Raw genomic sequence first — 16122 nt, forward strand, 5'->3', positions numbered from 1 at the left:
GGAGTCAGGAGCAATGGGGGGATGGTTGGGGGGCCGGTGGAGGCTGCAGGAGCCAGGGGCAATGGGGGGATGGTTGGGGGGCTGGGGAAGGTTGCAGGAGCCAGGGGCAATGGGGGGATGGTTGGGGGGCCGGTGGAGGCAGTAGAGACCAGCGTGATGGGGAGGGTGGGTGTGGGGCCAGGGAGGCAGCGGGGGCCAGGAGCGATGAGGGGATGAAGAGGGAGGTGGTGGGGGTCAGGAGCGATGAGGGGATGGATAGGGAGGTGGTGGGGGCCAGGAGCGATGAGGGGATGGAGAGGGAGGTGGTGGGGGTCAGGAGCGATGAAGCGATGGATAGGGAGGTGGTGGGGGCCAGGGGTGAGGGAGGGAGGGATGGATAGGGAGGTGGTTGGGGCCAGGAGCAATGGGGGGATGGATAGGAAGGGGATGGGGGACAGGGGTGATGAGGGGATGAGTGTGGGGCCAGGGAGGCAGCGGGGGCCAGGAGCGATGAGGGGATGGGTGTGGGGCCAGGGAGGCAGCGGGATGATAGAGGGGACAGGGTGGGACACCCGGGTGCCACAATACAAATTGTCCCAGGGCCTCATTTCCCCTAAGGCTGCCCCTGTGCGTCGAGCTGGAATGGAACGCAAAGGTCTAGCTGGGATTCAGCCAAGACACCTGAGACGATCGCAACGCTCTCCCTGGTCGATCCGCACACAGGCCCAGGCCCTGTCCCCCAGGCAGCCTCGGGCTCTGGTTGTGAAATCCCAGCCAGTTAGGAAAGAAAAGGAGGGCAGGGAGCCATGGCCTGAGGGAGCTCCCTGACCAGTCCTACCTCCTAACACCTCCCCAAAGGCAGCAAGCTCCAGGTGACCCCCAGATTTCAAGGGGGTTGCTTGGCTTTCAGTCTCCGTTCACTGCACTGAGGTCCAGCCAGCTAAGGCCTGATAGACTTATTTTCCGCAAAGCGCCCTGTCGTTGTCACCCCCGGCTCAGCCGCCCCCTGGGTAGCTCGGGCAGGAACGCCAATGCGCACAAGCCACGAGCATCTGCCAGTGTTTTAAACACCGCGGTGTCCCGACGGGCTGTAGCCAGGGGCTAGGCACTGCTCGCTGAGCCAGTGCTGGTTGTGGAGGTTGGGTGTCCTTCTCCAACACACTCTCTAGTTCAACAACCAGCTCCGGGGAGCCACAGCGTCTGGGGGCGCCGGAACGGCGGGGCCAAGGCCCTGGCCCTTCCTCTTTTTAAAGTGGATGTGCCTGGCCTGTCCATTTTTCGCCACAAGCCTGACCACCTGCCCCTCCTCTTCCCCCCGACGCCCTGCCCCCGGCCAGGCTGGATTGTGGGTAAAAGCGGCCTGGGGAGCCCGGGCAGCTGTGGGGAGCCGTGGATCCTCCACCTGCCCTTGGCGGCGGGGCCGGGGGGGTGGGGACATGGGCCGGGGGCTGCTTTTGGGCCCCCCATCCCAGGCAGGTGGAGGGGCTCGGGCTCCCTGGCCCAGCTCCGGCTTCTGGCTTGGCCGGTGGGCAGGGCCTCGGGGGGAAGGGACGGGGCACTGCTGCTCCTTGCCCAGTGGTTTTCAACCTTTTTTCATTTGCGGACCCCTAAAAAATTTCGAATGGAGGTGCGGACCTCTTTAGAAATCTTAGACATATTCTGCGGACCCCGAGAGCTCTGCAGTCCACAGGTTGAAAACCACTGTCTTAGACAGGTTTCAGAGTAGCAGCCGTGTTAGTCTGTATCAGCAAAAAGAACAGGAGTACTTGTGGCACCTTAGAGACTAACACATTTATTTGAGCATAAGCTTTTGTGGGCTAAAACCCACTTCGTCGGATGCATGCAGTGGAAAATACAGTAGGAAGCTATATATACACAGAGAACATGAAACTTACCAACTATCATGAGAATAATCAATTAAGGTGGGCTATTATCAGCAGGAGAAAAAAATCTTTTGTAGTGATAATCAGGATGGCCCATTTCCAACAGTTGACAAGAAGATGTGAGTAACAGTGCGGGGGAATTAGCATGGGGAAATAGTTTTTACTTTGTGTGATGACCCATCCATTGCATGCATCTGATGAAGTGGGTTCTAGCCCACAAAAGCTTATGCGCAAATACATTTGTTAGTCTCTAAGGTGCCACAAGGACTACTTATTCTTTTTACTGTCCTAGACAGTATCAGAAACATAGAGCAAGACCCTAGCTATCGGGACCGCCCTTGCTATAACTAACCGTGCCAGTGCATTCTGCACATGGAACATGGTTCTGGAGCTGGGGTCTCCTAGCCGCACTATCAACAACAATCCATTTTCAGATACAAACACCTCTAAGCATGAGCTGGATGTGAATGGGGCCCTGAGGGTAAGTTACCTCTGTGCAGGCTTGAATAAAATCCCGTGTGCAACCTATCATGGCTTTAAACGTGGCTTTAGTGGTACCTTGGCCCCCAGGGAATTATCACCTTGGTTATGCTAGTAGTTCTTCTAAAACTGCCAACCAAGCCTGTTCGGTGAGTTTCATGGAACTACAATGGGCTGAGAGTGGCTTGCAGAAATCTTGTTTACTATGAGTTTTAATATGGCTAACTGTAATTGCATATGTCGAAGAACAAAGAATATTGACCATACCTACAGGATGGGGGACTCTACCCTGGGAAGCAGTGACTCTGGAAAAGATTTGGGGGTTGTGATGGATAGTCAGTTGTGGCCAAAGGAACTAATACAATCCTTGGATGCAGAAACGGGAATTTCAAGTACGAGTAGAGAAGCTATTTTAACTCTGTATTTGGCACTCGTGCGACCATTGGAATACTGGAATCCTGTGTCCAGTTCTGATGCCCACAATTAAGAAGGATGTTGATAAATTGCAAAGGGTTCAGAGAAGAGCCGTGAGAATGATTAAAGGATTAGAACACGTGCCTTATGGTGATTGACCCAAAGAGTTCAATCTTCTTAGCTTAACAAAGAAACGGTTCGTAAATGGCTATATGGGAACAAATATTTAATAATGCGCTCTTTAATCTAGCAGAGAAGGGAGTGACATTATCCAATGGCTGGAAGTTGAAGTGAGACAAATTCAGACTGGAAATAAGGCGTACATTTTTGACAGTGAGAGTAATTAACCATTGGAACAATTTGTAAAGGATCATGGTGGATTCTCCATCACTGGCAATTTTAACATCAAGATTGGATGGTTTTTTTAAAGATCTGTGCTAGGAATTCTTTTGGGGACGTTCCATGTATTATACCGAAGGTCATAGTGTCATAGAATCATAGTGTTAGAGCAGGGACTTGATTCCTAACCACTGAACCATCCTTCCTCTCTTTCCCTTTGCCAGTCACCCCCTTTCTGATCTCCACTCCCACCTGCTGCTGTAGTTTCAGGCATCTGGTTTAGCTGATCGCCATATTTGGGGTCGGGAAGGAATTTTCTTCCAGGGCAGATTGGCAAAGGCCCTGGGGGGGTTTCACCTTCCTCTGCAGCGTGGGGCACGGGTCACTTGCTGGAGGATTCTCTGCACCTTGAAGTCTTTAAACCTTGATTTGAGGACTTCAATGGCTCAGACACCGGTTTGATACAGGAGTGGGTGGGTGAGATTCTGTGGCCTGCGTTGTGCAGGAGGTCATAATGGTCCTGTGACGGGTTGGATCACAGAAACCCCCTTGGGAGCTGCCACCAGATGTGCAAAGACTACCCCTGCTTCTGCTTTCCCTGCCAGCTCAGGACTCCAGCACCCTGTCTTGCTGAGCCAGACACTCCCGTCTGGCTCCAGACACAGATCCAGGGTCTGAATCTCCTGTCCCAAAGCTGCAAGTTTACCTGAAAACAGCTCACAGTAGTGTGCTTGTCTTTAGCACTCAGATGCCCAACTCCCAATGGGGTCTAAACCCAGATAAATCCGTTTTACCCTGCATAAAGCTTATGCAGGGCAAACTCATAAATTGTTCGCCCTCTATAACACTGATAGAGAGATATGCATAGTTGTTTGCTCCCCCAGGTATTAATACATACTCTGAGTGAATTACTAAATAGAAAGTGGTTTTATTAAATACAGACAGTAGGATTTAAGTGGTTCCAAGTAGTAACAGACAGAACAAAGTAAGTCACAAGCAAAATAAAATGAAATGCGCAAATCTATGCCTAATCAAACTGAATACAGATAATCTCACCCTCAGAGATGTTTCAGTAAGTTTTTCTCAGACTGGACACCTTCCAGGCCTGGGCACAATTCTTTCCCCTGGTGCGGCTCTTGTTGCAGCTCAGGTGATAGCTAGGGGATTCTTCATGATGGCTTCTCCCCCTCTCTGTTCTCTTCCCCCCTTTATATATCTTTTGCATAAGGCGGGAACTCTTTGTCTCTCTGGGTTTCCACCCCCACCTCACTGGAAAAGCACCAGGTTAAAGATGGATTCCAGTTCAGGTGACATGATCACATGTCACTGCAAGATTTCATTACTCACTTGCCAGCACACACATATACAGGAAGACTCACAGGTAAATACAGCCATCTGCAGACAATGGGAGTCATCAAGATTCCAAACCATCACTAATGGTCCACACTTTACACAATTACAATAGGCCCTCAGAGTTACATTTTATATTTCTAGTTTTGGATACAAGAGTGGTACATTTATACAAATCAGATGATCATACTCAGTAGATTATAAGCTTTGTAATGATACCTTACAAGAGACCTTTTGCATGAAGCATATCCCAGTTACGTTACATTCACTTATTACCGTATTTTCTCTAAAACCATCTCAGTTACATTATATTGACTTATTATCAAGTTTTTATAAAACCATATAGACTGCACAACGTCACAGGTCCCTTCTGACCTTGAAGTCTATGATTCTATGATCTCCCCAGATGAAGCTATTGGGCTGAAGAAACTAATATGGAGAAACGTCCAACAGGTACCAAGGGGAGAGACCCACCAGACTCATCTCACCTAAAGTCATGCCTTTCTGGCTCGGTGCAGCTCCATTGAGCACACAGAAAGTAAGGGCCTGATTCTCGGCGGGGTGAATCCGCATGGGTCTGCTAAAGTAAAGGGAGCAACATTTATTTCCAGCTGAGAATCCGGCCCTAACAGTGCAGGCACCTGGGCCCAGCAAAGAGTCAAAGGCACCCCAATAATCACCGTTAAGAGTGGGAGAGCCAGTGACTAATGCTTTGCGTGGACGCCTAGCAGGCTGTCAGGGCATGGGATGAAGGTCCAGAATAGGGTGGCAGGAGGGAGCTGGATGGTAGCAAAACAAGCGGCGGGGAGGCAGCCCATCTCTGGCAGTCGGAGGGGGTGGAATTGGGGAGCCCAGAGTGGAAACCGACCGAAGGTGGCTCAGAAGGATTGTTGGTCAAGCTTCTTTGGTGCTGGTTCGCCTCGGGTCCAGTTCAGTGACGGGGGATGAGTGGAGAACCCATGCACACACGACAAAGCAGCTGTTGTCTTGTCCTCTGAGAGAACAGCTGGGCGCAGCCGTGTCCCAGGACGACACCCCCAGTTCTAAGTAAAGCTGGCACGCCCTGCTATCTGGTCCATTAGCCAGCGGGCAGGCGATGACGAAGGCCTCCCACCCAGCTGAGCCGTGTGTCCCACACACCCAGCTTTTGCTCGCTCATGTGAAAATGTCTTCGCTGAGCAGGAAGGGAGGGTGGAGAACACCAAGTCCCAACACAACCTGCCAAGATGTTCTGAAGCTCTGCCTCCCATGGCAACCACAGCTTTGCTCCCGGTCACTACAACCAAGCCCAGGAGAGCAGATCTTTAATGCTTCTTTCCTTGTTATTAAAAATACAATAGACTCACTGTGCGACAGACTGATTACGTACGAGGCTGGAGCCCGAGGCTAGTAGCTCCTAAACTGTTGGCTGCCGTGACCCCCATCGATCCATTCCACAACCGTTTCCTATCATTATAATCACTATCAATAGTGTCGTCTTTAAAAACTCTCGTGTTCCCTTGGACTTCGAATAGCCAGGAAGATTCTGGGCCACGGTGCAGCTCCTCCACAATTCCGCTTCTGGGTAAACAGGCCAGAATCCCAGCACATCCCCTGCAGCTTAGCAAATCCCAGAAGACTCTCCCAGATGGATCCCAAGCAGATCCATCCTCTGGCTGTTGCATTTATGCAGCTCCGGTAGCAGCGGTCGGAAAGCTAGTGTGGACTGTCCCTGGTCTTTCCTCATCACCGTGACCTCTATGATTATTACCTAGGCTTGCTCAGAGCAGGGTGACCAGCTGTGCCCTACCACACGAGGGCTTGCACCAGGCAAGGGCGGAGGCGGGAAGGGGTTAGTTTCCTGATGGGCCGGTGGTCAAGGCCCAGGATTGGGAATCAGGTGATTTGAGCTTAATGCTCAGGTGAGTCCCTTTGTTGGCCATGCCTCAGTTCCTGCTCTGTAGCCTGTGGGGGGTGCGGAGGGGAGGGGCCATATCAGGACCTAGACAGCCCTGGAGTGGAAGGCTGGCCGAGTCTGAGAGCAGTGGGGCCTGGAGAAGGGCAGAACGGGCAAAGAAACTCTTCCAGGCCTGGAGGCTGCTGAGGGGAAGAGGAGTTGCCAACCTGTCACTGCTAGGATTGGAGTAATGGAGGCCAATGTACAGCAAACAGGGAAAGAGAGAGCAAAGAACATCGTAACTTGCATTCCAGGAGCACCTGCCATTGCTCAGGGTGGTACAAACACAGAGTGGCTGGCAGCCCGGCCTCAAAGAGCTCCCATTCCAACAGGGGGAGGGGGCAAGGAGCAGCAGTGCCCCCCCTCCTCGATGTACAGAGGGGGAACTGAGACACAGAGAGGCTAAGTGACCCACTCAAGGTCACACAGGAAGTATGTGGCAGAGTGCAGGTCGCCCACGTCCCAGCCTAGCAGTCTGACTGCAGGACCGTCCATGCTGTCGGACTTGCTTCACTTCCCTGGTGCCACTTCACTCTCTGCCGCCCAGAGCTTCTAAAGACAGTTTCGTCCAGGGCCATTATTCCTCAGGGACTCCCAGCTGCCTGCGAAAGCAAAGAGGGTCAGTGAAGGGCATCAGTGTGGCACAAGGAGCTGGCACAGAGAGTCCCTCCGGTGCAGGGGGATGAGCTCTCTGAACCCCCCTGCTCTTGTCTGACGGGGAGGGTACAACTCCCCCCCCCCCCCCCAACCAATGCAAGGATCCCTGACCATAACCCCTCTGTCCTGCTATTTTCAGCCCTGGAGAGCTTCAGGATGTGCAGGGGTGGGGGAGGAAGGGGGCGGGGCCCTGCTGCGATGAGATCACTCAAGGAACTTGTTCCAGGACAGGTCTGGGGAAGGCTCTAATCAGAACCAGCTGAGGACGGGAAATCACCTGCAGAGGGGAAGAGTAGAACAAGCAGCTCTTGGTCTTCTTGGCCGCCCAGGCTGAGGGTCTGCTCAGGATGAAGGCGCTTCTGGCTGTCCTTGTGTGCGTGGAGCTAGGTAAGATTCACCTGGATTACCCGGGCTGCAGTGATTTATCTGTGACATTCCCAGTGTGTGGCTACGCTGGACAGCCCAGAGAGAAGGAAGGAGTGTTGTTATGTTTTTGACAAATAAGCAGGCAAAATGAGAGGAAGGTTTTGGGGAAGGGAAATGAGGGGGCATGTTCTCAGCTGGGCAGTTACTGACCGTGGAGAGGGAGGCTCTCCTTCTGTCCTGCATTGCACTAGGTGCAGGCATTCACACCGGTGTAATGAGACCGCCTCTGGGTGGTCACATCTCACATCCCCTCTACGCTGGTGTAAAGAAGTAGCAAGGTAATGGGGCAAGGGAGAATGGGAGCCAAGGGATTCTCCTCTCTGTTCCAGATCCATGACCCACAGCAGAACGGGGAGGGTGAAAGGACTGGGATATGCCGGGAAGGAGGCCGTGGAATTACAGGCAGGGATCTGACCTAACACAGGTGCTCCACCTCGCCTGCCACCATGGTCCTTTAGGTGCAGGATGGGTTGCGCTCCACCTGCTATAAGACTGTGGTGGCAGTCCGTAAATCAGGGTTGGCCAGACAATGGGGAGGGATGTGTCCAGAACTCGGGTAGTTAATACGAACAAATTTTGTGTTCCTGTTATATACCCTTGCAGTGTGCATCCCTGGCCGTGCTGAGATTTAACAGCCTGCTTGGGGGGGTTCTGTCGACATCTCTGCTGTGACTTTAATCGTAATCCCGGAGTCTTTCAAGAGTTAACCACTTGGGGGTTTTCCTGATTCGCACTGTCCTGCCTTTCCTCCCTACCCCTCGATCGTCTCCATCTGCTGAGGCTAACCCAGCCATCTGCTGAACTTATTTATATACCACGGGACAGCTCCTCAGCTGGGTACAATAAGCAGAGCTCCATTTACTTCACCAGAGCTACACCGATCTACCCCAGCTCAGGCTCTGCCCCGTGTTCTTGTTTCAGCCCCCTTCCAGGTAACCTATTCCAAGTACTTAGTTATTTCCCTCTGGGGTGTCAGAATGTTGCTTTATATTAAAATCCCCTAGATGGGGGACATGATACTGACCTATTTTACAGATGGAAAGATTGAGGCACAGAGAGGGAAAAGTGACTTACACTAGATCCTGCAGTGAGACGGGGCATGGCTGGGCACAGAACCGTGATCCCTCGAATCACTCTCAGGTGTGCAGACCAGAACGTAGCACAGCCCTTTGTATGCCCTTGTTCTGCTTCTCCATGGGCTCTTTCCTCACCGTTGGACTGTTCCTTAGTTTTGTAACCTTCCCAGTGCTTCTTTGGTTCCTTCCACTGCCCCCTCTCCATGGCAATAATGGCCTTTTGCGCCTCTGAGAAGGATTTTTTTGACAAGGAACGTGGGGGCCTGATTCTTTTCTCCTTTAACCTGCTGTAAATCAGAAGTAACTCCACTGCTGTCAATGGAGTTACCTTAGTGGAAAACTGGTGTGAGATCAGAATCAGGCCCAACCAAAAATCGCCGGCCAGCCTATGCCAGCTATGCTGATTTATACTCGCTGAGGTTCGGATCCCACATGTTAACAACCATCTTTATGCAAAAAAAAAAAAAAAAAAAAGGAGATGGAGAACTCTATTTTCCTGCACCCCCCTTCGCTTGTTATTATGCAAATAAATCTTTGCAGGTCACCTGGAGCACGTCTATGCTGCAAAAAACAAAAACAAAAAAAACCTAAAGCCGTATCAGTGAGTCTCAGAGCCTGGGCCAACTGACTCAGGCTCACAGGACTTGCACCCGGGGCTAAAATGATCAGCGTACACGTTCCCGCTTGGGTTGGAGCTCGGGCTACAAAACCCGGAGAAGGGGGTGGGTCTCAGAGCCCGAGATTCGCCCAAGGGAGAACATCTACACTACTGTTTTTAGCCCCGTAGAGCACGGATATGTCTACACTGCAATTAGAAATCTGCGACTGGCCCATGCCAGCTGACTTGGGCTCAGGGGACTTGGGCTACGGGACTGTTTAATTGTGATGTAGATATTCCGGCTCAGGCTAGAGCCCGAACTCTAGGACCTGCGAGGTGGGATCTGACCCACTAAGCCTAATTTACCACTGCCTTCCACCTTATATTGTCATTCTGACCTGTGCAAAGTAGGTGGAGAGCATCTGCAAATCAAAATGGGACCATTTCAAACTCTGCCCTCCCTCTGCACAGGTCGAGGCTAGCATTTTCAAAGGAGCTACGTGCTCAGCTCCCCTTGAAATTCAATCGGCACTGAATAGCTAATTGCCTTCGGGTCCTTTGAAAATTCCAGTCAAAATGACTCCCCTAGGTATGAGGCTATGGAGAATTGTCGATAGAGAGCACCTGGATCCAAGCAGCAGAGGGGGAGCCGTGTTAGTCTGGATCTGTAAAAAGCGACAAAGAGTCCTGTGGCACCTTATAGACTAACAGACGTATTGGAGCATGAGCTTTCGTGGGTGACTACCCACTTCGTCAGACGCATGTAGTGGAAATTTCCAGAGGCAGGTATAACTATGCAGGCATCTCAGACTGATTCTTGCCTGCATATTTATACCTGCCTCTGGAAATTTCCACTACATGCGTCTGATGAAGTGGGTATTCACCCACGAAAGTTTATGCTCCAACACGTCTGTTAGTCTATAAGGTGCCACGGGACTCTTTGTCGCTTTTTATGGATCCAAGTAATATAGCATTAGAAACAAAAATCATTTCTTTCTACATTTTCACCAGGAGGTGGCAGTAGAAACATTTGTTGCATTTTAAAACTACTACTAGACTGATGATGTTTATAAAAAGGACACATAGGAAAGAAGGTTTCCATAGGTCAAAGGTCTTGACTGTGCAAGCAGCTGCTCTTAGCATATTACAAAACAACTGTAACATCATCAGGGGTTTTATACAGCAATACCTTAATGAGTGCATGTCCTCACTCTGTCCTCAGTCACTCTGGTGTAAATCCGAAATTCACTGGCCCATATTCTGATCTCAGTTACATCAGTGCATTTGACACACACACACACATATAACTCAGATGGTGGCTGAAACAAGTTAGTCTAAAAAACAACTAACTACGTAAAATTCTCTTCTGAGCTGAGAGAACGGGCATAGAAAAATTCATCCCGAAAGGAATTTCTTTTGAGAACCCTCTGAGCAAGTGAAAGGGATCCTTGGAGTGGACGCTGGAGCTCAGTGATAGTGGTTGCTATGGTAGGGGTATAACTGAGATCCGTTTTGTTTCTTGTGAACGGCACCTTGAAATGACAGCAACCACTTTGCCCTGGGTGCTGCAGCAGTTTGTTCCAGAACACACGCACACATGCACACACGCTCACGAGGAAACATCCCTTTTGTTCTTTTCTTAATCTAAAACCAGTCGTTTCAGGCGGCTGGAACACGCTTGCTCTTTGTGCACGGACGCACAGCAGCTCCCAGCACCGGCTCTCGCGTATATAAACAGGCGTGACAGGAACAAGTGTCTATATGGCTTGGCAAAAATGCTGACCACGCAGGCACCTGATATAACCTCAGAGGTGGCAATCCTACAAGGAAGTAATGAGGATCGCCAGGCAGGGGATTCATACTAGATCCCTGCACTTTTCAAGTTGCGGAACCCAAACTAGGAGACTGTGGATCTTAGGTCCTTCCAAAATAAAATAATAACAATAATTAATGAGCCAGCTACAGCTTGGTCTTTTAGCTCAAGTGGTAGAGGTTCATGCTTTTAGCTCTGAAGATCTGGGTTCAAATGCCACTGCACATGGCTGGTTATCAAGGGTACTTGAACCTCTGACTTACAATTGCAACATACCCTGGCAGGGAGGGAATCTGGAGTTCTAAACAGCCATTTAGAACAATTGCAGGTTCTCCAAAGCTGACAAAAAAAGCAGCGTCACACTCAGCACCTGCTAAGATCTATTCAGCGGCATGCTATTTTGTTCCTCTTGACAGCCCAGTCCTTGCGATGCTACACCTGCAGAGAACCGACAGATCTCTCTGAGTGCACATCGGTCAGCAACTGCTCTGCGAACGACACTGCGTGCAAGACAACTGTGCATTCTGTAGACTCTGGTAAGTCTCATCCAATCACCGCAAATACAGTAAACATGGCAAAGGAAATGCATCCCTGATGTAACTCGGTTATAACTTCTCATGCACCCTCTTCTCTCTTTCCCTCCTACCCGCTTCCCCAGCCAGTGTGGCATTGTCCCCTACACTGTCTTTGAGGAACCCAGATGGAGAAGTCCAAATTCAAATGTACAGAAGAAGGAGAATAATCTATTTAACTCTACCCGAGTGGTAAATCACCAGGATCTGGGCTCTCTCTGCTTACTTTGCTTCATCTCCGTATCAGGCGATCTTACCTCTCTAGCTTGTGGGGATCTGGACTCCCTTTGTTCACTTTCCTTCACAGAAGCTTTGGCTGGCGCTGGTCATTTACAAAGGAGAATAACACGCCAGTGCTAATTTTGCAGTAGCGTCTCCTGAACGCTCTGAACTGATAGTCTGCACTGTGCCATTATCGGAGAAACTAAATACTGCTCATATGGCTGTTCCCCATCATAATATGCAGTGACTTTTCCCTTAATTTACACGGGCATCCATTCAGAATCAGGCCCCTGGAGAGGACAGAAATACCAGCTGGTGCCTAGGTCTGAATTCCATGCAACTTTGGCACAGTGACTGTGTCTTTACATGCACATACACAGCACCTAGCACATTGCGGGTACCACTGGATTACAGATACTAATTAAAGCCAATGAGCCTTTTTCCCACCTGCACTCAGGTTCCCTTGAATATAGTTTGCTTACCCTTTTAAGGCCCCTTTCTACTTCCAAGCCCGTGTCAAGTGGTCTTAGCATAAAGGAGAACCAAAATCTATACGTTTCAGAGTAGCAGCCGTGTTAGTCTGTATCCGTAAAAAGAACAGGAGTACTTGTGGCACCTTAGAGATGAGCAAATTTATTTGAGCATAAGCTTTCGTGGGCTACAGCCCACTTCATCGGATGCATAGAATGGAACATATAACAAGAGTATATATATACATACAGAGAAGATGCCATACCAGCTCTAATAGGCTAATTAATTAAGATGACCTATTATCAGCAGGAAAAAAACTTTTGTAGTGATAATCAAGATGGTCAATTACAGACAGTTGACAAGAGGTGTAAGGATAGTTATCATAAGTTATCATATCTATAAACCTCCCTTCACCATTTCTCTCTCCCCGTTTTTTCCTAATCCATCCATTATAGGCTACCCCTTTTTCGGGAACATCACCGTCTCCAAATCCTGTGCTAAGACGTGCGTGCCCTCCGACCCGGATGGAATTGGGGAGTCCCACCCCGACTCGTGTTGTTACACCGACCTGTGCAATACCAGCGGAGTGCCAGAGCTGACAGCCAATGCCTTGACAATCACAGCTGCCGCTCTCTGGACCCTCCTGAGGGTCATGCCGTAGTGCAGCGGGGGTCTCAGACAGAAGTCCTCCTGGCCAAGCTGCCCAGCACGTGGGACTGTTAGACACTTGAGGAAGATATTTCTCCAGTTAGCTGTGGCTTCTTCAATCAATGCCGGGAATTTAATGGACCATTGGAGATCAAACCCACCCAGCTTTGAAACCCCGGGCCATGCTCTGCTCCCAGCTGCTAATCAAGGGGACATGTTGCTTCGGCATTGACTACATCCTGCCGTTGCACCCCTCCAGGGATGGGGACATGGAAGAGACATGGCCGTTCTGCATAGCAGGAGTCGTCAGGCAACAGGGACTGTGCAGGGGTGGGTACTGTTCTGTGCTGGGGGGAGGGGAAAGAGCAGGACAGGGCCATGGCAACTACACAAACTCACCAGCCAATCCATCCATGTAGGGCCATGCAGGGCTGGTGTCATTTCAGCAGGGGAAAATTCAGGGTGCCCCACCCCAGTCTCACCTAAAGCCTGTTTTCTTGTGCAGGGGATCCAGCATTTAACCCCATTTGATTTCTTCTTCGCAGCTCCCAAGCACTGCAGTCACCCATCTTTCTGTACCATAAATAGCTTAACGTAGTGATTCCCTGTTCTCTGGGGGCGTCAATTTCCACTTCCCATTTTCTCAGGTCGCTTTTATTTTGAACCCCAGGAGGACTGTTTTCAAATGCTGCTTAGGACAATGAGCGAAAGGAGCTTGAGGACTCATCTGAGAGTTCCTCTAGGCTGCAAATCCCACTGCCCGGCTCAAGAGAGAGGCCCTGAGTTGGAAGGGCGGCGGGGGGGGTGGCAGATCAGAAACGAGGGGCAGTAGCAGAGCTGCAGGTGCAGCTAGTAGGGAACCTGCCTGCTCTTTGCCTGATGTGAACTAGTGGTCTCAGGCCTTTACTTTCAATTGCACTAAAATCCAGACAAGTTCCCAATTGGCTTCAAACACCTGCCTCCACTCCCCGCTCCCCAAAATAAAAGGGAAATGTATTACTGGGCCAGATCCAGTCTTTATAGTCCATTGACGCATGTCCTCTGCTGAGGATCTGACCCCCTGACGTTTGAGAAATGTTTCTAAGGCACATTTGCCCCACCTCTGCAGTAAAACTAGACCCAGCGTAACCGGACCCAGTTCGGAAACGGCTTGCCAGGGATTCCTAGCTCTGTCCCGTCTAGGGGCGAGAATTGGAACTTTGCTCCGCTCTCATTCCCATGACAAAGACTTTGGCGTGTGAGCCAGCCCGCTGAAATCAACAGGATGACTCACGTAAATGAGGGAAGGAGGTCTGGGCAGCAGGCCCTGAATTCCAGTTATAAATGTTTCACTTTGACTAGCCTTTCCTCTGTATTACCTTCCCATGCGGGGTAAGGTCCAGCTTCACTCCCAGGAACTCTGGCACATGGAAACTGACCAGAAACCTGATGGGCAAGATGTCTGCTCTGTCCTCTGCTGCACGCTGCCTCTAGTTGGTCCTTGCACTTGGCCTGTCTAAGGCCCGTATGTTTCGAGTCCCACAAGGGGGCACAGCATGAGCTTGTGACGAGGGCAAAGGACTTGCCCTCTCATAATGGCTCTGCCACTGACTCCATGTGCGACCCTGTTCAAGTCATGGGTTCCTTGCTCCGTGCCTCAGTTTCCCCAGATGTAACATGGAGACAGCTTCGTTGACACAGCTTTGTAAAGTGCTTTGAGATCTAGGGATGAAAAACGCTGATTATTTACGATTAGAGGGGGCACACTGCCTCAGGCAGAGCAAGGTCTTGTCCTCGGGTTGCTGCTGCCCCTCCATTTCAAACGGATAAGCCCCTTTCCTTCCCATACCTCTGAGAGTCTGAACTCTGAATGCCAGAGCAGACCCACTTCACCATTATTCTTTTTAAAAGAAGGTCCCGATTCCCCTTTCCCATTCTACGCTGTAAAGACTGGAGTTCAGCATTCTCTCTCTGGTCTTTTGATGCAGATCCCAAGCCAGAAGTGGCGACATGAGCGGAGCTGAATTCTCCACATTGTATTGTCTGAACATGTAACGTGGTTTGCCATGGTCTGTACAAGGGGGAAGCTGGCAGGGCCCCTGAACTCCCAATGGGGTTATTGTTCAGGCTGGCAGGCCTGTGGAAGGATCCAACAAGCAAATTCACATTCACCAGCTCTGCAATCTCTTCCTGTACAGTACTAACACATTGCCCAGGGACCGACTGCCCCCCTCCAATGGGGAACAACAATCTGACCATAGGGAATATAAATTCGATAATGGGCATTTCAAGCTAGCAGACAAAGATCGAACAAGATCCAATGGCTGGGAGTTGAAGCTAGACAAATTCAGACTTGGCAATAAGGTGCAAATTTTTAACGGGGGGGGGAATTACAGAGGGTAATTGGAACAATTTACCAAGAGTCATGCTTGATTCTGAATCACTGGCAATTTTTCAATCAAGATTGGATTTTTATTCTTTTTCCTGAAAAATCTGCTTTAGTTCAAAAATTCAGGGAAGTCCTATGGCCTGTCTTAGGCAGGAAGTGTGTTGTAATCAATGGGCCTACAAATTCATCCTCATTGTGAACTCTGCTGTAAAAAGTGAATGTTTCGAAGATGTCACAACAACAACAACAAATGTTGCTGAGAAAAGGCACAAAAAGACTGAACTAGTCCAAACAAAAAGGCCGACCAACAGAACTCAGGTGCTGTGTTAAGATCATGCCTGGTAAACTAGAGGAATTGAGGAGAAAAAATTAATAAACCAAAATTGGTATGTCAGATATTAGGCCTAATTGGTGGACAAAATAACATAGGGATGGGCTATTCCACCCATCACTGACTTTTGGGTCCTTAAAAAAGAGATGTAGGGGAGAAAAACTGGCTACTGATGTGAACTTTGCCACCCCCACATCTCCTGAAAGATGTCCTGGCCAGAGAGAGGGTGCCAGATGACATTACCACCGCTACCGGCTTCCACTAAATCCTGAACAGCACCTGGGATGTGAGACTTTGTCTCTGCCCTCCCACAGAGCTTGTGCTTTTCCTTCCCTGCCTTGTTTCTTCTTGTTTCTATCCTTCTCTTTTTTCCTTCTGGCTTAGCTAGCCGAGACGGCATATTTTGCAGCACTTCTGAAAGCGTCTGACCGGAAACAAGCGGCTAAAAGCACTGCCCTAAACAGCCCAATGCTGGCATGAGTTTGCCAGGTCTCAGAGCGATCGATTAGCCCCTGTGCTGGGCCTGTTTGTCAGCATTGAGGTTGCATGTGAGAGTTAC

At 50.1% G+C, this 16122-nt stretch overlaps 1 protein-coding gene and 1 long non-coding RNA gene across 2 annotated transcripts; one reads left to right on the forward strand and one right to left on the reverse strand.

Moving 5' to 3' along the window:
- Positions 1-5732: 5732 nt before the first annotated feature.
- On the reverse strand, positions 5733-7408 carry LOC117873856. Its single transcript, XR_004644829.1, has 2 exons — positions 7316-7408; positions 5733-6983 (listed from the first exon to the last, which is right to left on the reverse strand). It is a non-coding gene; the product is annotated as an uncharacterized LOC117873856 (long non-coding RNA).
- Positions 7409-9714: 2306 nt separating this feature from the next.
- On the forward strand, positions 9715-13410 carry LOC117871838 (ly6/PLAUR domain-containing protein 2-like). Its single transcript, XM_034759594.1, has 3 exons — positions 9715-9727; positions 11368-11487; positions 12672-13410. The coding sequence occupies exons 1-3, from the start codon at positions 9715-9717 to the stop codon at positions 12875-12877; spliced, it is 339 nt and encodes a 112-aa protein (XP_034615485.1). The 3' UTR covers positions 12878-13410.
- The last annotated feature ends 2712 nt before the right edge of the window (positions 13411-16122 follow it).

This window comes from Trachemys scripta, chromosome 2 (genome assembly GCF_013100865.1).
Source record: "Trachemys scripta elegans isolate TJP31775 chromosome 2, CAS_Tse_1.0, whole genome shotgun sequence".
Classification (NCBI taxonomy): domain Eukaryota; kingdom Metazoa; phylum Chordata; order Testudines; family Emydidae; genus Trachemys; species Trachemys scripta.